The following is a 27344-nucleotide window of genomic DNA, read 5'->3' as shown; positions in this document are numbered from 1 at the left end:
CATTTGTGTATATGGAGATTGAAATGGCCACCACCTGTATCCAGAAAGAGTTCCAATGGAGGGATGGGCACAGAAGCCCTCCCACAAAATCTTGGACCTACAGTTCTGCAAACAATTTGTGCAGGAGTGAAGATGGAGCAGAGATTGAAGAAAAAGCCAACCAATGACACATCTTGAGGCTCATGCCATGAGAGAGATCCCACCTATGACACTATTAATGACATTCTGCTATACTTACATAAAGGCACTGGCATGTCTGTCATCTGGGAGTATTCACCCAGCAACTGATGGAAACAGATGATGAAACCCACAGCCAAACATTGGGTGCAGTGTGGGCAATTCTATGGAAGAGGGGAAGAAGGATAGGAGGAACTAGTGAAGTCAAAAACAACACAAGAAAAGACACAGAATCAGCTAATCTGAAGCACCAGCAGAGAGCATACATGAGATAGATGTAGGCCTAGGGACATTTGTAATAAGTGTGCAGCTGGTATTCATGTGGAACTCATAACAGTGAGAGCGAGAGTTGTATGTGACTCTGTTGTTTGTCTCTGGATCCCTTTCCCTTAGCAGTGCCTCCTTGCGTAGCCCCAGTGAAATAGGACGCAACTAGTTCTACTTCAACTTGATGGGCCAGGACAGATAGATATCTATAAGAGTCCTTCCTTTTTCTGAGCCTTTTCTGAGAAGAAGGGGAGAATTGAAGGATGGCAGTTGAGTGGAGAGGGAAAGGAGGTAGGAGGAGGAGACTGGGAAGAGAAAAAATGAAGGGGAGGCATTGATTTGGATGTAAAGTAAATACATAAATTTTAAAAATAAAGAACCACTGAGACATGGCTCAGAGGTTAAGAGCAGTTCCTGATGTCCTGAGTTCAATTCCCATTAACTTCATGGTGGCTCACAACCACCTATATTGGGATCTGATGTCCTCTTCTGACATGCAGGCACACATTCAGATAGAGCATTCATATATGTAAAATAAATAAATGAATAATTAATCTTTAAAAAATAAAATTAATTTAAAAATGAGACTTCAAATTCATGTGGCAGTGGCTTGGCAGTGCAGCTTGGTGACTGGCTCTGTAGCCCAAACATCTCTCAGCAAGGGCCACCATGATGCCCAAGAGGAAGGTTCACATGGATGGAGTTGTGACGGTGGATCCCAAATGCTGCTCTGCAAGGCTGTCAGTCAAGCTTTCCCCTGCCAAGGTAGATGCAAAGCCTAAAAAGGCCATGGGAAAAGATAAATCATCAGAACAAAAAGTGCAAGCGATCTGTAAGGCAGGAGACACTGTCAAGAGAACAAAGTGACAGCCTACAGACTGGGAAAAAATCTTCACCAACCCTACATCTGACAAAGGTCTAATATCCAAAATATATAAAGAACTCAAGAAATTAAACACCACCAAACCAAATAACCCAATTGAGATATGGGGCTTGGAACTAAACAGAGAATTCTCAACAGAGGAGTACCAAATGGCTGAGAAACACTTAAAGAAATGCTCAACCTCCTTAGTCATCAGGGAAATGCAAATCAAAACAACTCTGAGATTCCATTTACACCCATCAGAATGGCTAAGATCAAAAACTCAAGCGACACCACATGCTGGCGAGGATGTGGGGAGAGAGGAACACTCCTTCATTGCTGGTGGGAATGCAAACTAGTACAGCCACTTTGGAAATCTATCTGGTGCTATCTCAGAAAAATGGGAATAGGGCTTCCTCAAGACCCAGCTATTCCACTCCTTGGAATATACCCAGAAGATGCCCCAGCACACAACAAGAAAATTTGCTCAACCATGTTCATAGCAGCCTTATTCATAATAGCCAGAACATGGAAACAGCCTAAGTGTCCCTCAGTAGAAGAGTGGATAAAGAAACTGTGGTACATACACACTATGGAATACTATTCAGCTATTAAAAACAAGGAATTCCCGAAATTTGTGGATAAATGGATTGAGCTAGAAATGATCATAATGAGTGAGTTAACCCAGAAGCAGAAAGAATCAAATGGTATATACTCACTTATATCTGCATACTAGCCCAAGGGGCATGTCCCATGAAAGCCTTCACTTACCAGGAAACTGGGACAGAGGGGAAGGCATCCTATTGGGACTCTAAATGAGAGACGCTTGGAAGAATAGCAAAATAAAAGGATACAGATGGTCCTAGAAATCTACAAGTAGAACAATATGATAGGCAGATTTGGGCCCAGGGGTCCCGCTCAAACTAAGGCACCAGCCAAGGACAATACAGGAGGTAAACTTTAAACCCCTTCCCAGATCTAGCCAATGGTCAGAATATTCTCCACAGTTGAGTGGAGAGTGTGATACGACTTTCTCACATACTCTGGTGCCTCACATTTGACCATGTCCCCTGGAGGGGGAGACCTGGTGGCACTCAGAGGAAGGACAGCAGGTAGCCAAGAAGAGACTTGATAACCTACGAGAATATATAGGGGGAGGTAATCCCCCTCAGGAACAGTCATAGGGGAGGGGAATAATGGGAAAATGGGGGGGAGGGAGGAATGGGAGGATACAAGGGATGGGATAAACATTGAGATGTAACAAGAATAAATTAATAAAAAAATTATTTTAAAAAAACATCTTTCCTTTAAAAAAAAAAAAGTGCAAGCGAAAGGGAAGAGGGGAGCGAAAGGTAAATAGGCTGAAGTGGCTGACCAGCAAACTACAGATCTGCCTTCAGAAAATGGAGAGACAGAAAACCAGAACCCAGCCTCTGAGGTAGAAGAGAAAAAGGCCAACTCTGACTATTCATCCATCCTGTCTGTCAGGGGTCCCTGCCTCCCTTCTTATACAATCCAGAAGAATATTTATATCAAATATTTTGTAAATGCAGGGTCTTTTTAGCAGCTCTAGAAACATTTTTAAGAGGTGGGGGAATCCTACCTCATCCCATTTTTTAAATGTAATGAGAACTGGTGCCCTCATCTGGCAGGGAGACAGAATACTATACAAATAATAAATAAATAAAAAGTCATTTATATTTAAGAAAAAACAAACAGGACAGTGAAGTGGGAGTATTCTCCATGTCAGAAGCACTGGGGACTGCCTCTGACAAGGACTCCATTGCCTGCTTTTTGATCACCCCTCCCTAGTGGGGCTGCCTGCCAGGCCACATGGGACGAGGAAATGTTGTGTCCTGATGAGACTTGATGAGCTGTGTGGACAGGGGCTCCACTTTTCTAAGGCATATAGGGGGATGGAGGAAGAGGGAGGGAGGGTGGGACCAGGAGGAGAAGAAGGAGGTGCCTATGATTGGGTTTTAAATAGTCAAATCTTTAAAATGTTCCTAGGTGGTCTTGTGAGGTGGCTCAGTGGTTAAAGCACTTTTCCTGCAAATGTGAGGATCTGAGTTCAAGTCCCTATTACCACAATTAACACTGGTTGATGGCCTGTCTGCAATCCAGCACTTGGCAGTACCTGGGGAAAGTTGGTTACATAGATTAGATTAATAAGTAGGTTCTTGTTTCCACAGCAACTAACAAGAGTAGGGAAGCCAGAGGGATTGGCATGACCAGAAGATGAGAGATAGAAGCCAGGCCAACCGTCAAGGACAGTCTCATGAAGAGAATGAGTCAAAGTGGTGACGTTCAAATGCCAGCAAATCCAACTACAGGAAACCACAGATCTTTCTGTCATCCTGAGTAGCCTTCCTCAAGCATTATTCACATTGCCATCTACGAACTTCAGTCGTGTTTCATATTCACAGCTGATTTCGGGATTCTTCACTTTGCCACAGATCAGCTTAACACGTCGCATAAGAAAAAAATGGAGGAAAGGTAACAGGCTTCTTGAGAACTTATTCACAAAGTTGTCCTCTGTTTTTCTCAGTCTGTGGCCATGTAACTACACCTTCAGGTGGAGATTCTAAGGAGCCTCAGATGTTCCTGAAGACACAGGTGACACAAAAGTCATTCTTTAGCCATTTGAGCTGACAGACTTGACTATGGAAGGTTAGAATCTTGTGAATCAAGGCACTGCCACTTGTAATTTCCCCCATTCTGCTCTCATCTCAACTATCCAAATGTTCTGGCCACTTTCCTTGGCTTGGCCAGCGTATGGGTACAAACACCTTCTATAAAAGCACAGTTCTGTCAGTTGCTTGGTCACCTGTGTTTCCTGCAATGTAAAGTTTCCATTCCTTTGTATTTCTGTCTCAGTAGAAACAGATGGCCTAAAAAATGAGTGAGTGAGAACATAGATAGGTATAGATTATCAGTAATGTGATAACCCCATCTCCAACCCATGAAAAGCACACAGAGTGTGGGGCTTTATCAACAATAATAAAGTAATAGTCATCTGAACCAAGAGCTGTGTTACTGTGGATGTAGATGTAGAGTTGTGCTGCCCCAGGAATGCAACCACATTTACCCATTGATTGATTCTGTTATTTGAGAATTTGATTTCTGTATAGGATGTGTTCTGATTACTCTCCCTTTCTCTCTTTTTTACCTCCATCTCATCCCTTTAAGCTTCCTCCTTCATCCCTCCAGACCCTTTCCCAGATTCATCTCTTTTGGTTTTGTTTTTAATATAGCAACAGGCAAGAGAACGGTGCTTAGTGTTTCACACCAGGAAGGGTGTGCAGCTTGATTGGCAGTTGTTTGTTCTCATAATGAAGAGTATGTCTTTCCATGGCCTACCAGCTTTAGATGTTGGCATAGAAATATTCTATCTTTCTGAAGGGTTTCTTTTTTCACGTGAAGTGGCACATGCCCCTGCATCCTTTAACATTAGCATTATTTATGTGTCATCTACACCTGACACTTGTCACTAAAATACAATATATACTTGTTTATTTCTTGTCATGTACATTTGGAACTCTTCCTCTGTTGGCATGTCCTTATCCTCCTGTAGTTCAATGGAAATCTGTGTTCTGGTTCAGGGATTTAGTTTTCTGTGCTTTAGTTTGTATCCCAAACTGATCCTTTTGCACAAAGAATTCATAGGTTTACTCTCTAAATTGAGTCTCAGATTTCTTATATTTTTCCCTTTTATCACAGATTGCTATCTCCCACAGCTAAGGCTTTTCTGGACCTCACTATGTAGCTCAGACTCTCATTGACCTCATGGAATTCTTTCTCCTGCAGCATCTAAACTTCTGATATTCCACAAGTAAACTAATGTGGCTAATAGAACTGTTTCTATTACCTTCTCCTTGAGAGCATCTCTGCCTTCAAGCCCTGTAGTTGTTGCTGTGTCACAATACCCTCTATTTAGCATGGTAGCCACTTCTTTTCTTCTTTCTCTCTGTTTCCAAAAATTAACATTTTAACTCCTGAAGAGTGTTAGAAATGCAATTAATCTTATAATTCTATGCCTATTCCTGAAGCTCAGTGGTCCCCAATGTTCCTAATGCTGTGATCCTTTAATATAGTTCCTTATGTTGTGACACCTAGCTATGAAATATTTTCATTGTTACACCATAACTGCAATTTTGCTACTGTTATGAATAATAAAATAAATATATTGTATACAGGATATCTTAGATATGCCTTGGCATTCCCTTCATGACTGACATTCATGATTTTTATAACTTCCCATTTGATAGCTTCCACCTGCCAGGACTGAGAGCAGCTGTTGGCCTTGCTTCTGGCTTCCAAACTCCTGCAGCAGAGAAGAACCAGCCTTTAGAGAGAAAGAGAGTTGGATTCAGAGTTCAATTACTTTCTGACACAGGCTGACACATTGAATGTCTATACTGGGGCCATCAGCTACTCTCATATCAGCACAGGACATGGGTTGTATATACCCAAAATAAATATAAGGTGGATTTAAGGCTCTGTAAATATTGTTTTTTATTTAATCAATCCATACAATCCCATTTCTCCTCCTTATGAATCAGGTCAGTCATTCACACATAGCAAAGTGATGGTAAGAATCAGAGAACATAGCATTGGGTTCATGTCTTGTTTTCTTTCCCAGGTACACTAGCAGAGAGCTCCTAAAAGTGGAGTCAAATATCTCAGACTTGGGGAGTAACACCACAGAAGTGAATGGAAGTGACCACCATGGAATTTCATTTTGTGACATCATATCCTGTACCATGATATTGCTTTCCCTCATCTTTGCCCTAGCTGGACTGGTTGGAAATGGCATAGTGCTGTGGCTCCTTGGCTTCCACATGCCCAAAAATCCCTTCTCTGTGTGTATTCTCAACCTGGCTGGTGCTGACTTTCTCTTCATGTGTTTTCAAATTGTATATTGCCTTCACGTTGTCTTGGATATCTTCTATCCCAGCCTCATCAGTTTTCCTTTGTTTTCTTTTGTTCTGGTAAATTTTGCTTATCTTTGTGGGCTGAGCATTCTCTGTGCCATTAGCATTGAACGCTGCCTGTCTGTCATGTGGCCCATCTGGTATAGATGCCAACGCCCAAAGCACACATCTGCTGTCATATGTACCTTGCTTTGGGTCTTGTCTCTGCTGTTGAGCATCTTGGAAGGAAAGGAATGTGGCTATCTATTTGATAGTCTTGGTCCTAGTTGGTGTCAGACATTTGATTTCATCACAACTGCATGGTTAATTACTTTATTTGTGGTTCTCTTGGGGTCCAGTCTGGCCTTAGTGGTTACTATCTTCTTGGGATCACACAGAATTCCTGTGACCAGGTTATATATGATCATTGTGTCCACAGTGCTGGCCTTCCTACTCTTCAGTCTGCCCTATGGGATCTACTGGTTCCTCTTAGCATGGATCGAAATTTTTCATAGTGTTGTGCCTTGTGATTTTTATCCAGTGACAATATTTCTGTCCTGTGTTAACAGCTGTGCCAACCCCATCATTTACTTCTTTGTTGGGTCCATTAGGCACCGCAGGTTCCAGCACAGAACTCTCAAGCTGCTTCTGCAGAAAGCCATGCAGGACACTCCTGAGGAGGAAGAACATGGATACATGGGTCCCTCAGCAAGATTTAGAGAAATTTAAACAGTCTGGCAAGGACTGAGAGCTGCTCTGATCAGACAGGAATATCTTTAAGAAACACCTTTGATCTAATTAGTTTGTGGCATTTTCATAACCTTTTTTAGGTGATGACCCAGTGTTAATTCAGCTGGGAAAACATTCAATCTTGCAGAGGTTGATTGATACTGGACTTGTTACAGAGGTACTGACTGTAGCATTTCTGGGGCCGCCTTACCAATAGCTTTACTATCTGCTTTTGATGGGTCTCCTTGTAATCTCTTAAATCCAGTAGAGATGTTGACCACTATTGCCAAATCTTACCTTGACCAGAAGAAGGCTCAAGGAAGCCCAGAAAAGAGCTGAATTTCTTTTGTCATTTCATAGTGGTTAAACCCATTGCAAAAAAAAAAAATGTCTATTTCTCAAAGCAAATTTTTTCTTATTATTTGAAGGTTTAAATAGATATATTTTATAATCCCAGTTCTTATTAATTTCCATAGGTTTGAAAGAATTTATGGAGCAATACGCTTTCTTATATAAATTGCTTAATGAACAAATATTCTCAAGAGACATCTGTTAAATCTCTATTCACTTGGTGTAGTTGTCACCGTTAAGTTCACTGTCTTCCATTTTCCACGTTGGAAGAGTGTAGTTATGTTGTATAATGAAAACCATCAGCATTCATGGGCATCTGAAGTATGGAGAGACTGTCCTCCAAGACTCCTTCCAGAATGCCTTGTTTATTATTTTATAGTCAAGCCTTTTCTCATTCTTCTCTTGTCTTTTCCATGATTATCCCTCTTTCTGGCTGTCTAATCTGTTATGACCAATTTCCAATGAGATATTCTAAACAAGGCCTCCTTGAAATCAAACCTGTCTCAAATTTATGCCACTCCCAGGATCCCATTCCATTTATTATTTGAATTACACATATTTTAGTAACATATTTTAATTTTAAAGCTGTAGTGTGTGATGATTTTCATTGTAGTACAGTTAAGTGAGCACAATATGAACAGAATAAAGGGAACAAATCAACATATTTTCTTAAGTTAGTGTGGCTACATGACTGAGAACAAAATCAAGACACAAAACAATCTCTTACATATCTTAATTTCATTCCCTCTCCAGCCAAAACTTTTTACTTCTAAGGTAAATATATTGTTTATATTTCTGTTCTAAACTAAAATTTAGAATAAAAATTAAAAGAGGATAATGGAACTTTTGGTATACATGTGGAGAGATGATTATTATTGTTGAGCAAATTAACCTAAACAACTTCTCATATAAATATTCATTTTTCTCCTTGTGTCAAAAACTTCATAATTAGAAAAACTCTTTTGTGAGATGCACTGTTATTTTAAAAAATATCTCATGCTGTATATTCCTATTGTGGTTTGAATGAGAAAGACTGCCATAGACTCATATATTTAAGTGGAATTGTTTGGGCAGAGTTAGTAGGAAAGGCCTTGTGGAAGGAGGTGTGGCACTATAGGTTGTCTCTGACCTTTCAAATGCCCAGGCTATTTCTGGTGTCCCACCACAATCCAGGCCTGTGAAATAGATGTAAGCTCTCAACTACTGTTCCAGTGCCATGCCAGCCTGCCTGCTGCCATGGTGGTCATGCTCTTTAAGTTTCTGGAACTGCTATTCTCCCATGCTTCTGTCTTTTAGAGTCCCAATAGGATGTCCTCCCCTCTGTCCCAGTTTCCTGATAAGTGAAGGTTTTCATGGGACATTCCCCTTGGGCTACTATGCAGATATAAGTGAGTATATACCACTTGAGTCTTTCTGCTTCTGGGTTAACTCACTCATTATGATCATTTCTAGCTCAATCCATTTATCCACAAATTTCGAGAATTCCTTGTTTTTAATAGCTGAGTAGTTTTCCATAGTGTAACTAACCCTGGAGGGGGTGACCTAGTGGCACTCAGAGGAAGGACAGCAGGTTGCCAAGAAGAGACTTGATACCCTATGAGCATATACAGGGGGAGGTAATCCCCCTCAGGAACAGTCATAGGGGAGGGGAATAAGGGGAAAATGGGAAGGAGGGAAGAATGGGAGGATACAAGGGGGAGATAACCATTGAGATGTAACAAGAATAAATTAATAAAAAATAAAAATAAAATATAAAAAAAGTCTCTGGAACTGTGACTTACTAAAATAAATACTTTCTATTATATAGTGCCTTTGTTGTGATTTCTCATCACAGCAATAGAAATGTTACTTAAATGAAAGCTGTTGTCTGTGAGGGTACTATTGCTGTAATATGTCTGACCATGCTGCTTTTCTGAGAAATGAGGAAGATTATGGAACTTTAGACTAGGGAAGCAGTTGAATGTTGTAAGTGGGTTTTAACAGGCTGTGCTAGCAAAAACTTGGATGACAGTCATGCTTAGAGCAGCGTAGACTGCTAAGGCCCAGATTCAGAGGTTTCAGAGGGGAAAGGTGTTAGCAACAGGGCCAGAGAACAGTCTTGAGATATTTTGCAAAAATGAGGCTGCTTTTAGCCTAGGGCTAAATTAAAATTTTGGGGACTGATTTTTTTTGGGGGGGCAAAGGATATTAGGTTTACAATGAAAAAGAGGTTAAAGGGCAAAAGAAATACAAATTTTTCTATGGAATAGAAAAAGATCATCAAGTAAATTTAACTTTGGAGCTAAGTCTTGTGTTCAAAGAGATGATATGAAATGGAATAAAGAGAGTGCTCCTCCAGGGGCAAGACTTTACCCAGCTAAACTTTTAACTAGCAAATGGAAAGACTCTCCTAATGAATGCAATAACTCAGAGTTGATGCAACTGTAATTCAAGGTAGAGGTCAGGTTCCATACTGAGCAGGTGACAGAACTGGAAAGCATAAGCCTGTGGTTCTGGCATTCAAGTCAAGAAGAAGCAGGAGTAAAGGGGTTGTGGCACCTTCCTATAGGGTTAAAGAAACCACTGAGTTCAGGCATGTGCCAGGGAAGTCTCTGCAGGGAGTCCTGGGAAGGACATTGTGTGAAGCTGTAAAAATGAAGCCCAGATTTCACTGAAGACCCAAACTGTTGGAGATGCCAGAACTCTGAGATGCCTGCCAAGGAGAGCTGCTTAGAAAGAATGAACCTAGCACAAGAAAGAAACGTGTGTTGCAGTCACAAAGCTGACAATGTAGAGCCATCTCAGCCTTTTCACATCAAGATATGAAAGTACAAAATTTGTAGTTTGCCTGCTGGATTTTGATTTTCCTTTGGCCCTGTATTACCTCACTAATCCTCAATTTTACCCTTTTGATAATGTATTCTCTGTGGCTTTGTATGCTGGAAATAGTATTTTACTTTTTATGGGGAAGGGTTTACAATTAAGAGATTGTCTTGAATCTCAGGAGAGACTTTGCAATTTTAAACTGTGTTGAGACCAAACGACTATGAGAACCTTTCAAGTTGGACTTAATGCATTTTCCATATGATATAACTATAAGCTTATGGGGTCCAGGCACTTGAATGTGGTGATTTGAATCAGAAGTTTCCCCACAGTCTCATATTTTGAACACTTGCCTCATGTTGGTAGAACTGTCTAAGAAGGATTAAAATGTGTGCCCTTGTTAGAACAGGTATCTCACTAGAGGTAGTCTCTGATGTGCCAAAAGCCAGTACTATTCCCAGTTAGCTTTTTATCTGCCTCATGCTTGAAGATCACATGTAAGCTCTCAGCTACTGCTCCAGTGCCATGACAACCCATGGCCAGGTTTCTGGCCATGATGGTCATGGACTCTATGCCTCAGGAACTGTGAGGCCCCAAATTAAATACTTTCATGTATGAGTTGACTTGGTTATTGTGTATTATCATGACAGCAGAACAATAACTATGACAATTAATTTTACTTCATGGTTTTGCTACTTAATATTTTCAAATATATATTTCACCTTCTTTCTGTTTAACACAAAGACTTGTTAATCACTACAACATTTCTGTATTACTTATAGTCACATATAGTTAATATGTAGATACTAACTTTTTAAAATGCATTGTACTTCTAAATGAGATGTGAAACTTTTCTCTTGCAGCATATTGTACATAACATGTACATACTCTTGCAAAATAATGTACATTAAGTCATCTACATGTGGTAAATCACTTTGTCTTTAATAGATGAGTTATCAGGCTCTTTATATGATGGCTACAATTTCACAAAGCTGACGCTGGTGCCGCTGGTGCCTCTGATGCTGCTGCCTCTGCCGCTGATGCTGCTGCCTCTGCCGCTGCTGCTCCAATCCGAGAAAATCCACGCTCCTCCCGTGTGCTGGGGCACGCAGGTCCTCTGCACCCTGGTCCCTCCGCACCGTGGAGCACTCCCGCTGCCGTGGTGTGGGGACCTCAGTGTTCCTGGCTCAGAAATCTGTGCAATTCCCTCAAGTTTGGCATGTTTATTGAATTATTATTCATAATATTCAAGGTGGGTGAGCAACCCAGAAAAGAAATGGGGCTTGGAACTAAACAGAGAATTCTCAACAGAGGAATATCAAATGGCTGAGAAACACTTAAAGAAATGCTCAACCTCCTTAGTCATCAGGGAAATGCAAACCAAAACAACTCTGAGATTCCGTCTTACACCCATCAGAATGGCTAAGATCAAAAATTCAAGCGACACCACATGCTGGTGAGGATGTGGGGAGAGAGGAACACTCCTTCATGCTGGTGGGAATGCAAACTAGTACAGCCACTTTGGAAATCTATCTGGTGCTATCTCAGAAAAATGGTAATAGGGCTTCCTCAAGACCCAGCTATTCCACTCCTTGGAATATACCCAGAAGATGCTCCAGCACACAACAAGAAAATTTGCTCAACCATGTTCATAGCAGCCTTATTCATAATAGCCAGAACATGGAAACAGCCTAAGTGTCCCTCAGTAGAAGAGTGGATAAAGAAACTGTGGTACATATACACTATGGAATACTACTCAGCTATTAAAAACAAGGAATTCCCGAAATTTGTGGATAAATGGATTGAGCTAGAAATGATCATAGTGAGTGAGTTAACCCAGAAGCAGAAAGACTCAAATGGTATATACTCACTTATATCTGCATACTAGCCCAAGGGGCATGTCTCACAGAAGCCTACACTTACCAGGAAACTGGGACAGAGGGGAGGACATTCGATTGGGACTCTAAATGAGAGAAGCATGGGAGAATAGCAAAGTAGAAGGATCCAGAGGGTCTTAGAAACCTACAATTGGAACATTATGATAGGCAGATTTGGGCCCAGTTTGGGCTCAAACTAAGGCACCAGCCAAGGACAATACAGGCGGTAAACTTTAAACCCCTACCCAGATCTAGCCAATGTTCAGAACATTCTCCACAGTTGAGTGGAGAGTGTGATATGACTTTCTCACCTACTCTGGTGCCTCACATTTGACCATGTCCCCTGGAGGGGGAGACCTGGTGGCACTCAGAGGAAGGACAGCAGGTTGCCAAGAAGAGACTTGATACCCTATGAGAATATACAGGGGGAAGGTAATCCCCCTCAGTCACAGTCATAGTGGAGGGGAATAATGGGAAAATGGGAGGGAGAGAAGAATGGGAGGATACAAGGGATGGGATAAATATTGAGATATAACAAGGATAAATTAATTTAAAAAATTTTTAAAAACATGCCAAACTTAAATCTTCATAGAATGATACATTTATTAATCATTTAATTTTACTATGACATGGATTTATTTTTAAATGGACAAAGAGTGGCAACACGGTTGTGTATTTATATTTATTTTATACTTTTCTTTTTGAAAGTATGATATAATTACATCATTTCACCTTCCTTTTTGCCTTCAAGATCTCCCGTATTCAAACCCTTGTTTTGTTTCACATTAACAGCCTCTTTTTCCCAAATTCCTTTTACACACATATATGTATATTTTTAAATATAACCTGCTTGGTCTGTCTAATGCTATTTACCTTATTTTTGGATTTTTATTTTGCTTTGGCCCAGTATGGAAAGAAATATGTTATTCTTATTTCTGTATTAGACAATGCATATTTAAATAGGTGGACTTCTGACAATCAAATATGCAATGCGTATCTGTTTGGGACCTTTCCCTCATTTGTGTTTCTAGTGAGGTAGCACAGGTTCTCATATACAGTGAGCTGCAAGAGTTAAACTCTGTGCAATATTTTGACCATTGTCACCCCAATCTATGTTTTTCATTTCTAGTTTAACTGAATATTTTACATAATTCATTTTTGTATGGCATAGCACTCTTTTAAATATTTATTTATGGGTTGTCTCAAGGTCAGATGCTCATGCACAACATTCTAGTGACTTGAATTTTACCTCTGGATACCACAAGACAGCAGTATATGGAATCTACTACAAACTCACAATAGGTCTAAGTGTAAAAAATAATTGACCATGAGTTGCCCAGCCCCATTTTGTACATTTACAACACAAACACTACACCTAAGATTCAGGGAACATTGAGGGCAGTGGAAAAGAAAGATGGTAATATCCAGAAGACAAAATGACTGCTAGGCATGACAGGAAAGCTGCACCCACACTATTTCAGCAATATAGTTATTTAAGCAAGACCTGCATAATCAATACACTTTCCACTATAGATGGGAAATCTCACAAGGACACATCCCTAGATGAAGAGCGACATGTAATCAATGGCTGCTGAGAGAGGGAGAAACAGTCTTCTGCAGGGATGAGCTGCCTGACAGGTTACTCAATCCACAGCAGTCAGCCTTAAACACATGTACTTAGGAACAGAGCTAAATAGACTCTGGGTTTTATACATACACACAAATATATAGATATATTTGCTCCCCATCCTGTGTATAAGTATGCAATAATAACAATATAAAGAAGAAAGAGTCTTGACTTGAGAGGAAGTGGGGATCATGAAAAGAATTATGGCAAGAGGGGTAATATATAGTGCTCATACTTGAAATTCATGAAAAAAAAAAGAGGAAGAAAATAAAAATTCTGCATGGCGTTTAGAGGTGCTCTTGGCAGTTTATGATTCCTAGTTAAACAGACAAATATTTTGGGGGGTCAAAATTGGTATGTAGGCTGTCTGAATCTCAAGAATGATGCCCCACACATGCACCTTCTTTATTATCAAGTAGACTCATTGAGTTGGAAAACCAATAGATATGACAGTGAACAGGATCAGTGGGGTCTCTTGCTCCCCATCCTGGTCATCTGAGTTTCATTTTGGAGACTTATACAGTGGAAGGACAGAGCTGACTGCCAAACCATGTCTTCTTTTCCACAGGAGCACTGTGAATGTGTTCAGCATCATGAAACATATACATATAATTAACAATGAAAATATATGGATGTCACAGTGAGCTAGAAAAACAAGAAAGAAAAGTAAAAGCAAAATCAGTAAAAGGGAAGCAGTGATAACCCAGAGAAGACATAGGTGAAGTAAACATTCAAACACAACAGTATGAAGAAAACAAAGAACTGCTTCATAGAAAGGAGAAACTAAACTGCCCAGAATCCATCCAGACTAACAGAAAGAGATGTAGGGCTCAAATAAACACTATCAATGATGAAAGTACTTCAGGGCTGGTGCCACTGAAAAACAAAGGATTAGAGTTTCTATGAGCATATAGATGATAAAAAGGTGGCAGACTATTAGAAATGAACAGACCCTAGAGAGATGCACATCACCTTCAGCATACTATATCCAGGAGAACACAAAATGAGGCTGGAAATGTGACTCAGCAGTTAAAAGTGCACACTACTCCTGCAGAGGACTGAGGTTGGTTCCAGAGTCCTTACCAGGTAGCTCGCAGACACCTGCAACTCTAGTTTCAGAAGGATCTAATGCTTCTGCCTTCCATGAGGACCTGAAATACACATGCACGCACACACACACACACAGAGAGAGAGAGAGAGAGAGAGAGAGAGAGAGAGAGAGAGAGAGAGAGAGAGAGAGAGAGAGAGAGAATTATGAAATGAAATATTGCAAAAAAGTAATGATACTTTATCCACAAGAAAAAGTCTCCGTCCAAGAAAATCTCAGAACCATGCAGATCACTGCTGAGTTCCATCTAATATTTAAGGAGGAAAAGACATGAATTTCATGAACTATAGACAAATAGTTTAAAAATAAAACACTTGCAGAAATCTTTAAAAAAAATTAACAGTAAGGTAAATCCAACGTTGGGGGAAGGTGGCTTCTCTGCAGGCAGACTGTCAATACAAAGAAGGGAGGGAGGAAATCCAGTTTAACATGACTCAGTACCAGTGTTAATTCAAACTTTGATAGTGTGACACTGACACTGGGTAGTTTCCTGGTGATGATTAACTCAATCCCATCTGCACGATAAAGCTTAAGACCTGACAACATCAAAGGTCTTTGTACAGAACGTGTGACATCTTCAACAAAGATTGGTTCTATAAATTGAATGAAAATAATATAAGCTCATGATAAGTGTCTGGGGGAGGATCCAATGTGGTCGCTATCATAGAGATAGTACAACTCAAAAAGCTGTTAACCATATCTGCTCCCAGCCTTCTAGGCAGATAAAAAATTTATACTTCTTTCCCTTACAGAGGAACACCCATGTGCTTAATACTTCTGAATTCCCTATAGCTTATCTGTGAGCCCAAGAACCTCTGTGTCGCCTACAAATGATGCACTGGAGAGATTATTCATCACAGTAACTGCAGCTGAACACTGTGATAAAAACATTTATCAGAAAACAATACAGGAACAGTTTACTTATATTTATGTTTTGATGATTTGGTCAATGCCTGTTTTGTACCATGCACCTGAGTAGAATATAATCGAAGAACAGAGCACATAGCAGAAGATGGAAGGTTGCACTATGGAAGACAGGACACAGGATGTGACAGGAGGGGACATGGCATCCCTCCCACTGGCTTACTTAATATATTCTAACTCCTAAAGTCGCTGCAGTCTTCACAGTATCTCCAGGCCCTGGTGAGGAAGATTTAAAGCATTTAAACTTATGGAGTGTTTTCCTCACTCAAACCTGAACATTCTGTTCTTGACCCAAAAAGTCATGTGATTTTGAAATACATGATGCATTTAGTGATTTTCATTGTATGGTCCAGGCACCCTCTTCTCAAATTTCTCTTTGATTTTTTTGACCAGGTTTGGACACCAAGTGGCTGTGTGAATTTTCAGAGCAGATGTGAATAAACATCTACTTACCCAGGAAACCAATGAAGAGCAAATTAACAATTCTGCCAAAGTTATGCTTTGTGAACCAATTAACTATTGGACTGTCTTACAGGAGTATGAGTGAAGGATTACTAGAGTAATATGGATGAGGGGTTACTTATAGGAGCTTGGATGACTCAGGGACAGCTTCACCTTAAAAAGTCCACATTACCATGGATGACAGCTAATGAAGGCTGAAGCCATGGGGCTCCCTGCAGGACCTGAAGGCAGTAGGACATGTTAATTGCAAGAGTCTATCCATGCAGCTTCAGATGGGCAGAGAGCTGCAGGATCCTCTTTCCTTCCAGAGAGAAGCTCTGAGCTGCCTGGAAACAGGAGGCCATTACTTGACCATAAAATACACTTCTGGTCTTCAGACTGTGAGCAATCTTACAGAAGAGGTTGTCTTCTCTGGAGTTCCAGGGCCCCACAGAAGTCCATATGCTGTCCTGTAATAGGAAAAGTCTCCACATTCAGTAAGAACCTGATACCACTGTGATGTCCTGGGCCATTCAGTCAGTGACAGAGGAACCTATGTGCTCATGACATGGTTTCATTTATATATCCCTCCATCTTTCAGTCATAATTTCTGCTGCTTTCCTCTTTCTATGAAGGTTTTGGCTGCTCTTCACCTCCAGCTAGCATGATTAAATGAGGTGCATCATTTCCTACAGCTGCATATGCAAACACTGTCCACAGGTAATCCATTCACGCCTGGCTTTCTCTTCCTTTTTGAAAATAGATTATGTTTCATACAATATATTTTCCTTACAACTTTTGAGGCCATAGCTGAGTTGGTTTTTATCTTTCTCCTCTGGTTGTGTGAAGACTACCTTCAAATAGCATGGACATTATTTATTCAGGGTGAAGGCTCTAGGTATGCACCAGTTGACTTCTCTGTGTTCAATGAGTTATGCAACTATTTACTTCAGCAATAAGAACTTATAATCACTTTGTGAAAATCAATCAACTATTTAGCAATGACCTGGCTGTTTGGGAGTTTCCAAGGGCCTCTCCTTTGGCTAAGAATTCAATTAGATATATGCCACTCTTCACACTGAGGTTTCATGTGAAAGTAAGAGATATATAGTTGAGGCTTTGTCTCCAATGATATTTGGTGATTCAGTTTAGATATCTTCATATATGTATATATTTAAAGAAGCTTCTATGGCAATAGGTTTCCATGTGAGCCCTCAGTTTTATCTGTCCCTCCCCATATTCCCTCCCTTACCTCTCATTTAATGTTCTGGTTCCATCCAGTACATGTCAGCCCATAATTATACATTCTATTTCCACTTCCCTGAGATCTTTCCTCCCACCTAATCCCCTACCTATACCGAGCCTTTGTAGTTATACAGAGTATAGCCCACTTATCAACTACTTAATATCTAGCATCTTTATGTAAGTGAACACATACTATATTAGTGATTTTGGTTCTGCACTCAGAATGATTTTTTCTATAACCATCCATTTACCATGATTTGTTTCTTAAGTAGCTGAGTAATAGTCCATTATGTAAATGTCCCACATTTTCTTTATCCATTCATGCACTAATGGACATCCATCCTGTTTCCAATTTCTGGCTATTATGAATAGAGCAGCAATAAACAGGATGAGCAAATGTCTCTGTAGTAGAGTACTTTGGGTATATGGCAAGAGTGGTATGGGTAGATCTATTCCCAGGTCACTGCCATATAGATGCATTTAGCTTTATGAGGTCCCATTTATTAATCTGTTTTTCTTGGTTCCTGTTCTATCAATGTCTTGTTCAGAAAGTCTTTTCCCGTGCCAATGATCTCAAGACTGTTCTATGCTTTCTTTTCTATTGAACTCAGTTATTTGAGGTCTTTTATTTACCTGGAAAGGAGTTTTGTGCAGTAATGGAACTTGAGATTACAGATAGTGTCACCTCCACCCACCAGTAGTTCTTTTATTATTCATGATTGTTTAATTATCATGTAAGTAAGTGTGAGTTTCCAGATGTAGCTGAAAATTATCATTTCAAGTTCTGTGAATAATTATCATGGAATTTTGATGGTGATTTCTTTGAATCCGTACGTTGCTTTTGGTGGAATGGCCATTCTTAACTACCTTAATGCTATTAAGATGAGCATGGGGGATATTTTCATCTTCTGATATGTTCTTCATTTTTTCCTCAGTGTTTTAAAGTTTTTCATTATACAAGGTTTTCATTTGTTTGATTGATGTTATCTTATGATATTTTATTTTGAAACTATTGCAAAAGGCATTTCCTCCTTTATGTCTTTCTCAGTCAATTTGGCATTTGTACATAGACAGGCTACTGATATTTGCTAATTTTCTATCTAGCTACTTTGAAGAAAATATTTTTCATCTGTGGAAGTTTTCTGGTGGAAAATTTAGAGTCATTGCTGTGGTTTGAATAAGAATGGACACCATTAGTCTCATATATTTGAATCCCTGGTCATCAGGGAGGGCCACTAACTTAGGAGGATTAGGAGGTGTGGCTTTGTTGGAGAAAGTTTGTCACTGAAGCTGGGCTCTGAGGTTTCAAAAACTAAGTCAGGCCCAGTATCTCTTTCTTCCTGCTGCCTGAGGATCCACATGTAGAACTCTTTGCTGCTTCTCCAGCACCATTCCTGTATGACACCATGAACATTGCCCTAATAAAATAGACTAAATCTCTGAAACTATAAGCCAGCCCCAATTAAGTGCTGTCTTTTGTAAGAGTTGCCATGGTCATGGAATCTCTCCACAGAAATAGAAGACTGACTAAATTAGTATTAATAAATACAATCAAATCTTCTAAAAGTAAGACTACTTTGACTTCTTCCTTTCCAATTTGTATCTCCTTCATCTTGTTCACTTGTCTTATTGTTCTAGCTAAGATTTCAAGTGCTATATTGTATATGTAGAGAGTGGATAATTTTGTCTTGTTCCTGAACTTAGTGGAACTATTTTGAGATTCTCTTTGTTCTAGTGTATGTTGGGTATGTGTTTGCTGTAAATTTCCTTTATTAATTTGAGGCATGCGCCTCTTATCACTAATCTTTCCAGGAGATAGCATGAAGGGTGTTAGATTTTGTCAAAAACTCTATCTTCCTCAAATGAAATGATCATGTGTTTTTCCCTTCAGTTTGCATTATGGTGGATTACATTTATTGATTTTTGTATATTGAGCCATCTTTGCCATCTGGGATAAAGCCTACTAGATCATGGTAATGATCTTTTTAATGTGCTCTTGGATTCTGTTTGCAAGTATTTTATTGAGTATTGTTGCATCTATGCCAATAAGGGACATTCTTCAGTAATTTTCTTTCTTTGTTGGGTCTTAGTGTGGATTGGAGATCAGGGTAACTGTGGCCTTGTAAAAAGAATTAAACAGCATTACTTTTGTTTCTATTTCATGGATAATTTGAATGACAATAGCCTTAGTTCATCTTTGGAAGTCTCATACAATTCTAGGCTGCATCAATCTGCTACTGGACTTTTATTCTTTCCCTTTCATTCTTTCTTTTTTCTCATTCTCTCTGTCTCTCTGGCTTTCTCTCTGTCTGTCTGTCTGTCTGTCTCTCTCTCTCTCTCTCTCTCTCTCTCTCTCTCTCTCTCTCTGTGTGTGTGTGTGTGTGTGTGAGTGTGTGTGTATGTGTGTGTGTCTCATTACAAAACTTTTTCATCAATGCTTCTCTTGCATTAGAAGTCATAGGTCTGTTTTAATTGCTTCTCTGACATATATATGTGTGTCCATCTATTTCTTTTAAGTTTTGCAATTTTGTAGAGTATATATTTATTTAATTGATGTCCTTGTTATTCCATGTATTCTCAGATATATATATATATAGTTATGGCCCCACTTTTTAGCTAATTTTAAATTTTTTGATTGTCTTTCTGCCTTTCAGTTCCTTTGGCTAAGGGTTTATCAATCTTATTGATTTTTTCAATCAAACAACTCTTTATTTCTACTTCATTGGAACTGTTGTTGTTTGTTTTACTTTATATTTTATTGATTTCAGGCCAAAGTTTGATTATTTCATGCCACCTACTACTTTGGTTTCTTTTCTTTGCTCTAGAGTTTTCAGTTAAGTTGCTAATATAAGATCTCCAATTTTTGTGTTGCCATTAAGTGTTATGAAGTTGCTATAATTGTGTCCCATAGGTTTAACTATGTTGTGTCTTTATTTTTATTGAATTATAGAAATTGAATTATATAAGTGTTTAGAACTGAAATATCCTCCTGGTAGAGTTTTCTTTTATTGAGTAAGCAGCATCCTGTGCTGTATCTTCTGACTATAAAGTCTATTTTTCAAGATATTAAAATAGTTACACCACCTTGCTTCTAGGATCTATTTGATTAGAGTATATTTTTCTATTATGCCTATCTTTGATAATGTGGTGTGTTTCTTGGATGCAGCAGGAGGATGGATCCTCTTTTGGTATCCAATCTGTTACTCTGTGTCTTTTTATTAGGGAATTGGTGACATTGATGTCGAGAGTTACCAAGGAAAAATATTTAATAATACCTGTTGTTTTGTGGCTATAGTTTGTGTCCTCTATCCCCCTTTGAGCTGTTGGTCTGAGATTATTTATTCTTTGTGAGTTTGGAGGTGTGGTTAACCATTTCATAATGAAGTTTTCCTTTTATTAACATCTGCAGAGGTGGATCTGTAGTTAGATACTGCTTAGATTTGGTTTTATAAAGGAATGTTTTCTTTCCCCATATATTGAGATTGAAAGTTTTTCTAAGGATAGTCTGCCATCTGTGGTATCATAAGAATGTGTTGAACATCCATCCAGGCCTTTCTGGCTCTTAGCGTCTGCACTGAAAAGTCTACTGTCATTCTAATGGGTCTGCTTTTATACATTGCTTCACTTTTTTGTTTTTTTCTATTACAAGATTTTAGTACTCTTTCTTTGGTCCATACATTTGATATTTTGATTGTTATGTGTTATGAGCGATTTTTTTTCTGGTTCAGTCTACTGCTCGCTCTTTATGCTTCTTGTGCCCTGGTAGATACGTCCTTCATTAGGTTATGGAGATTTTCTTCTGCAGATTTGTTGGAAATACATTCCTTTCCTTTGGCCTGAGTTCCTTTTTCTTCTTCTACATCCATTACTCCTAAGTATGGTCTGTTCATAATATACCAGATTTCCTGGATGTTTCACACCTGGTTTTTGTAGATATATAATTTTCTTTAGCTCAGGTCTTCATTTTCTTCTATCTTTTCTTCAGTGGCTGAGATTCTCTCTTCTTTCTCTTGTACTCTGTTGGTAAAGCTTAGCTCTGAAGGTTTTACTTGAATTCCTACAATTTTACTCTAATTTGTACCTCAGTTTTGGCTTTCTTTAGTGATTCTACTTCTACTTCCATGTATTAAACTATTTTTTATTAATTTATTGTGCTTTTTGGGTTACAAGACTTGAACAATGGACTTATTTAGATCTCCTTACGAACCTTGAACATATTCATAATAGCTATTTTGAAGTCTTTGTTTCATCCTTTAACTATATTGCATTTTGACAGTATATATATATATATATATATATGTGTGTGTGTGTGTATATATATATATATATATTATATAGTGTATATATATATATATACACACACACACAATAAACTACCTACAGCAAGAAGAACCAAGACTCAATCAGGAATCATGTAAATGTTACATTCCTCATGATTTGGCTATTTGTATGGGGCAGCCTTTAAGAAAACATCTTTACTATATTGGTGCATCTAAAATTCTGAATGTAAATAAATATCTATGCTACCTCATCTCTAAAAACTTAAAACATCTATGTAGACTTAAAAGCATCTTAGCCCCTAAACATCTAAGCTTAATTTTAAAAGTAAACTATCTGGTCTTCAACCCTATCTGAGACTTGAGAAGGAATAAAATTAATTACCTGAGTGTACAGAGGATGCATGTTAACAGCTTCCCAAATGAGAAGATGATAGAGGCATTTTGCTACGTGAGCATCATCTCCAGCCTTCTAGCTAAATTTACCTGACAGACCTATTTATGAGGCAGAAACTATTGGGGAGTTGTCTAACCTGTCTTGGCAGAGTTTGGCCGTCAACTCTGCCTGCATCCAAGCTTGCACTTTTTTAGGCCAAATTCTGTCTATGGTAGAATGAGACCATTTTTCCCAGTGGCTTGTTTGCCACATTTGAAGCCATCTCCATAAAAAGTTTCTTTGATGCTCATCATCCCCTTTGAGGTAGGCTTGATGTTGTCAGGAGTTAAGCTGTCTCATTCTCAAACAATCTTTAAAATACTTTTAAAAAGATTTTTAAATGTCATATTCTGTATGTCTCTGAGATTTTTGAAGAGCTTATCTATTTTACCTTACTTTTCTGTAAATCATATCTATCTGTTGGACTTAGGGTGTATATTCTTGTTGATAAAAATAGAGTAGTAATTGATATGACCATGATTTGATCAACTAACAATTAACTTGTATAACTTATTTATCCTAAATAGCCTGCGATAGCGCTTTCAAAGTATTGGAAGTAAACCTTTTATTATATTTTAGTTAGATGGTTAAAGTACCACCTATTAGAGTTAAAATATATATAATGTGTATGACGGATAATTCTAAATTTGAATTCTATACCACTGCAATCCATATGAATTAATATTAGATGCCATTTTTGTAAGGACTGAATGAAAATTTACAGATGTCCATTTTTCTGCTCATACAAAGAACAGAGAACCAGCCTTAATTGTTCTATGCATCATGCTCACCTTATATATTTATAATTATAGGACTGTATAATACTTGTGAGGAATTATATGTTTTCAGAACAAAAGAACTGGACACTGACACTGGATTATAGCTAACAGGATTCATTCCTCTCAGCATGCTGGACCCTGACATCCTGCACCCTTCATGTTGCTTTTCCTCATCAGAACAAGACAGCTCCCAGGACACCTTTGAAGAAAGTTTCCAATCCCAATTGGTCCAACATTTTAGACTGTTCCACACAGGACTCAAATAAAGCCTGAAAATTTTCAACATTTAGAAACCAGATCACAAATGCTATTCTTAGTTTGTTTAACCATTTCACCAATTTTAAGTAGGCACCAACAAAGATACTTTTTGTTCCAAATCAGCAGGAATAAACCTTAAAAGAATGATGTCTTATGGGGGCTTAGGTAGGTTTATGGTTGATTTCTTGGGCTATAGAGGGTTATTTTCAATGGAAGTTGTTTATAAGTTATTATTGGTCTTATTTAGAGAGAAAACAAGGTTGGACTCAAGGATGTCTCTCTTTTCCTTTATCTTCCATTTTTAGGTTTGGAGATAGGGGTTGAAAAGAAAGAAGGGAGACTATAGAAATATATAGGAAAGAAATAACAAAAAGTACATTAGTGAAACTACTCCTCAACTTAATGCCTTAATTGTCACTCACCAAATTATTTTTAATTCACTGTTAATAGAGTTTTGTATATAGATACAAGATAAGTTTAATTTTAGACACAGTGGTATAGAATTCAAATATTGCATTTCTTAAAACCCACTTTAGTAGGGTTTCTGGATTCTAGTGAAGACATATTGTATTAGGTGTCGATGAATGTATTTTTGAACCTGTGTCCAGGCATCTAGGTTTTGGATGATAGTGATTCTGGGTGCTGATAACAAGTCTTGTCTTTGTCAAGTGAATGTTACCTTCCTTCATTTTTTTCTTCTGTAAGGATCTTAAGAAAGTGGTTTTGGATTGCCTCTGTGTTTCTGTAAGCTGCAGGCTTTGGTCTCTTAGATACAGCATCTTTTTACATATTGGGAGTTACCATGGACAAATTTTGGTGGGCAATAAATGGGGACTGATACGTTCCAGAGTAAATGAGAAAGCTGAGTCTTCTGAGAGGTTCATTGTAGCCCCTCGGAAGAAAGAAAGAAACCGAGGAAAGACAAGCAGTCTCCAAAAGGCTAGGGATAAGACTAAGGGATTTATAAGGAAGGACAGGGAGAGTGAAAATCGCCTTCCTAATTGTCAGATTGTCACGGCTGGCAGGTTCCCAGGCAGAGAGTGCCTCAAGGTGAATAAAATATCGATTTTTGGGAGAGATGGGGTTAGTGAAGCACGTTTATAAAACCAGTGTTAATATTTTCAAGCTTTATAGATTTTCTTGATAACCACAGCTATTTTCCACCAAATTCTTTTCATATACAGGCACCTCCTCAGAAAACAAAAGGCATGAAATAAAACAATAAAGCAGTGCAGACTCTCAACAATGGTGTAAGGATTGCTAGGAGGAACATAGAAGCATGTTTTAATAAAGAGTTGTTGGGTGACCATTAATATTAATATTGTTTCATACAATCAGTAAGGTGGCAGTTATTCTTTAATCAGATGTTTCTCAGAATAATCAGACAGAGAGACTGGTTTATTTAATAGACTTGATGAGTTCAGTAGAGGGCAACAGGGATATGTTCTATTAATCAATGATTAATCTATCTTCCTCCCAGCCCCAGTTCCCAATACTAGTATTAAATTTTTCTCTGGTATTCCTATTTCTCATCATGCTTCTTGGACCTCTGATCCTTGTGGCCCAGATCCTGTTCCTTCACTTCTCCTCTCGTTAGAAACAAATGTACCATTCTAGTCTCTCTAATGCCAGGCTACTGAATTGCCAGTATTATTGGCAGGACATGGAAAACATTATGTATGTGTTTACATAAAGTTCAGACATGATATACTTAGAATAAACTTTATATTGCCATGTTATGTTTGAAACAATATAGTGAGAGAGAAAAATCAGCATTTTTATGAAGAAAGGTAAACTTTCCACAGTGAATAATAACATTATGCCAACAGAGAGCGCTACATTACTAGGACTGATAGGATGGAGATGAGTTAAAAGGATTCCCAATTGTCTGTAGTAGCCATGGTTGTGGTAAAGGGCCACAGGAAAGTAGTGTTACCTTACTTAGGCACTATTCTAGAAATGTATCTCAGTGTGATGAACTGGCTCTTTCTTTTATCTTTTACTAGGTGCTTGCACCTCAGTATGTAGTGTCACTTCTGTGTAATTGTCTTACTGCCATCATAACTACCTTGAGAATGGAATGGAGTGAATAAAATGGGAGTATGTTGGTATTATATGGTTTTGTTCTACACATAGGACTACTTAAGCAGAAGGGTAATTTGTTAGAACTTGACACACCCAGGGAAAGTTTCTCTCACTTGCCTGCTCCCACATGACTTTTAAATGTTTTACCATTCTGCTTTGAGGGAAAAGGAAACCGTGGTCTTCATACATACATCAGGATCCTGGGAATAATACAAAAATCTCTATCCACCTCCTATTTGTAGTCACTAAGTCACGTGCTGCTATCTCATATCAAGTGTGTAACAGGTAAAATTAGAACATGGATCCAGATGAGTTAAAGCTGTTATTGATCTCTCTCTAAACTTTGTGATCTCAGCAACATCACTGTATGCTGAGTCTCAGATTCTCTAATGTGCCTGTGCTGGAGGCTGGAGATGCAACCACACACACCAGATGAGTCTAGGCTTTATAGAGTTTGGGGTTTAAAGAAGGACCAAGGGAAAAACACATTCGTAAGTAGAACTGCAAAGTGCATTTACTTCAAGGAATAAAAGTACAAAGTTGGCCTGAGAGAGGCTAAGAGCCTTGTGGTTTTCCTTCAACTCATTAACCAGCCACAATGAAATATTAGAAGAGCACATGATTGATGTTTCGTCCTGACTCTCAACTCTAGTAGGCAATGCAACTTCTTTCAACTCAGATTACTCCAGAACAAGTGACTCTTCAGCAGTATGGATGATTGAAAGTTGTTTTTTCTGAAGCAAAAAATAGCTCATACATCTAGATGCCTGTATTGGTTGCACTATTTATTTTTCCTCTTATTTGATTGCTACGTATTCCTTGATTTCAGAAATTCCTGGGGAAAAAGCATTTTTGATAGTTCATTTTGGACTTGACTTAATCATTCTTTGATGAGATTTCTCTCTTCCTGTTTAGTTGGACAAAAAAGAAACCTGGAAACTGATCAAGACGACTAAAGAAGGACAAACACTCTGACAAAACTCACGGACAAAATTTTGTGTCCTTGTAACATGTCTTCAACACCTCTTTCCTCTTATAAGTAAAATGAAGTTATTAACAGTAGTCATTTCAATGGGCTTTGCAAAGCACTCAGTTCACTTCTAATACACATACTTAACTTCTCCATTATTCTTTCCAATGCAGAGACTCACTTGAGTCATTATCTTATCAACAACCTTGCTCAGCATAGTGAATGGCCCATTTTCTGTTTCCATGCCATTCCCTACTGAATTGTCTTTTTCAATATTTAGAGGGAAAAATAAACTCCTGCCCAGTTCACCTGGGAGAAACAATGGGTTAGTTTTACAATAATACCTTATAGAAACTAACTTAATAACTACCCCCAACATTGCTTTGTCTCACCTAAGCAGATCATATGCATTGCCTCTCACACATTTGCTTTAAATCACTACACAGTGCCAGGAAAGCCACCTCACTGCTGACACACATTCATAAAATATGACTCGACTCAGCAGAGCCATCTACTGAACCTCCCTATTTGGAAGACACACTCATGAACAATAACAGCCTTATCTGAAAGCACGAAGAATGCATCATACATAACCAGAATTTCACACGGAAGGTATCATGAAGAGTGAGTTTCTTATCTAATAAAGTCTCTAAAGTACAGTACAAAACTGCCAGAAAGATGTGCCTGTTTTTCAATAGTGGCGTGACTGTTACAAGAGTAATCAATTGCTTCCTGGGTGGATTTGAGGTCTGATCCGAAAGAAAGCATGTGTAGTACTATAAATCTGGTTATGAACTTAGGAACAAGAGGCTCTTAAGGCTTAGTAGGAAACTCTTACTGCTTATTGGCTAATTTGAAATAGTATCAAACCACCTTCAAATATTGATGTATACATCCCCATAAAAAGGCTACCTCAAACCTTAATCAGAGAAGTCTCTTTGCAATGAATGGAAGTGAATTCAGAGACTTGTGGCTATACAGGGTGTTAGGACTAAAGGATGGTGCAGGGCTTGGGCCTAAATAAAGCATTTATACCATTGCCCTTAAGGCTCAGGAAATGTTACCAAAAGGGAGGATAAAATAATGCAAGAGATAAACACAGGTAAAGGACTGCAAAATGCCATCTTGTGAGCATAACACAGTCATGGCAATTGTAAACTCATAGCTGTCTTGTCTACTGGCACTGGGACTCCACAAACTAGTTCCACCGAACAGT

At 38.6% G+C, this 27344-nt stretch overlaps 1 protein-coding gene and 1 pseudogene across 1 annotated transcript; both read left to right on the top strand.

Moving 5' to 3' along the window:
* Positions 1 to 1116: 1116 nt before the first annotated feature.
* On the top strand, positions 1117 to 5707 carry LOC127192418 (non-histone chromosomal protein HMG-14-like; annotated as a pseudogene).
* Positions 5708 to 5878: 171 nt separating this feature from the next.
* Positions 5879 to 7326, top strand: LOC127191469 (mas-related G-protein coupled receptor member X2-like). The gene has a single exon (XM_051148580.1). The coding sequence runs from the start codon at positions 6070 to 6072 to the stop codon at positions 6946 to 6948; it is 879 nt and encodes a 292-aa protein (XP_051004537.1). The 5' UTR covers positions 5879 to 6069; the 3' UTR covers positions 6949 to 7326.
* The last annotated feature ends 20018 nt before the right edge of the window (positions 7327 to 27344 follow it).

This window comes from Acomys russatus, chromosome 7 (genome assembly GCF_903995435.1).
Source record: "Acomys russatus chromosome 7, mAcoRus1.1, whole genome shotgun sequence".
NCBI lineage: Eukaryota > Metazoa > Chordata > Mammalia > Rodentia > Muridae > Acomys > Acomys russatus.
This window is presented reverse-complemented; position numbering and strand designations above follow the sequence as displayed.

Bases quoted from the DNA above. Each gene is read 5' to 3' on its own strand.
- LOC127191469 (XM_051148580.1), top strand. From the start codon at position 6,070: ATGATATTGCTTTCCCTCATCTTTGCCCTAGCTGGACTGGTTGGAAAT.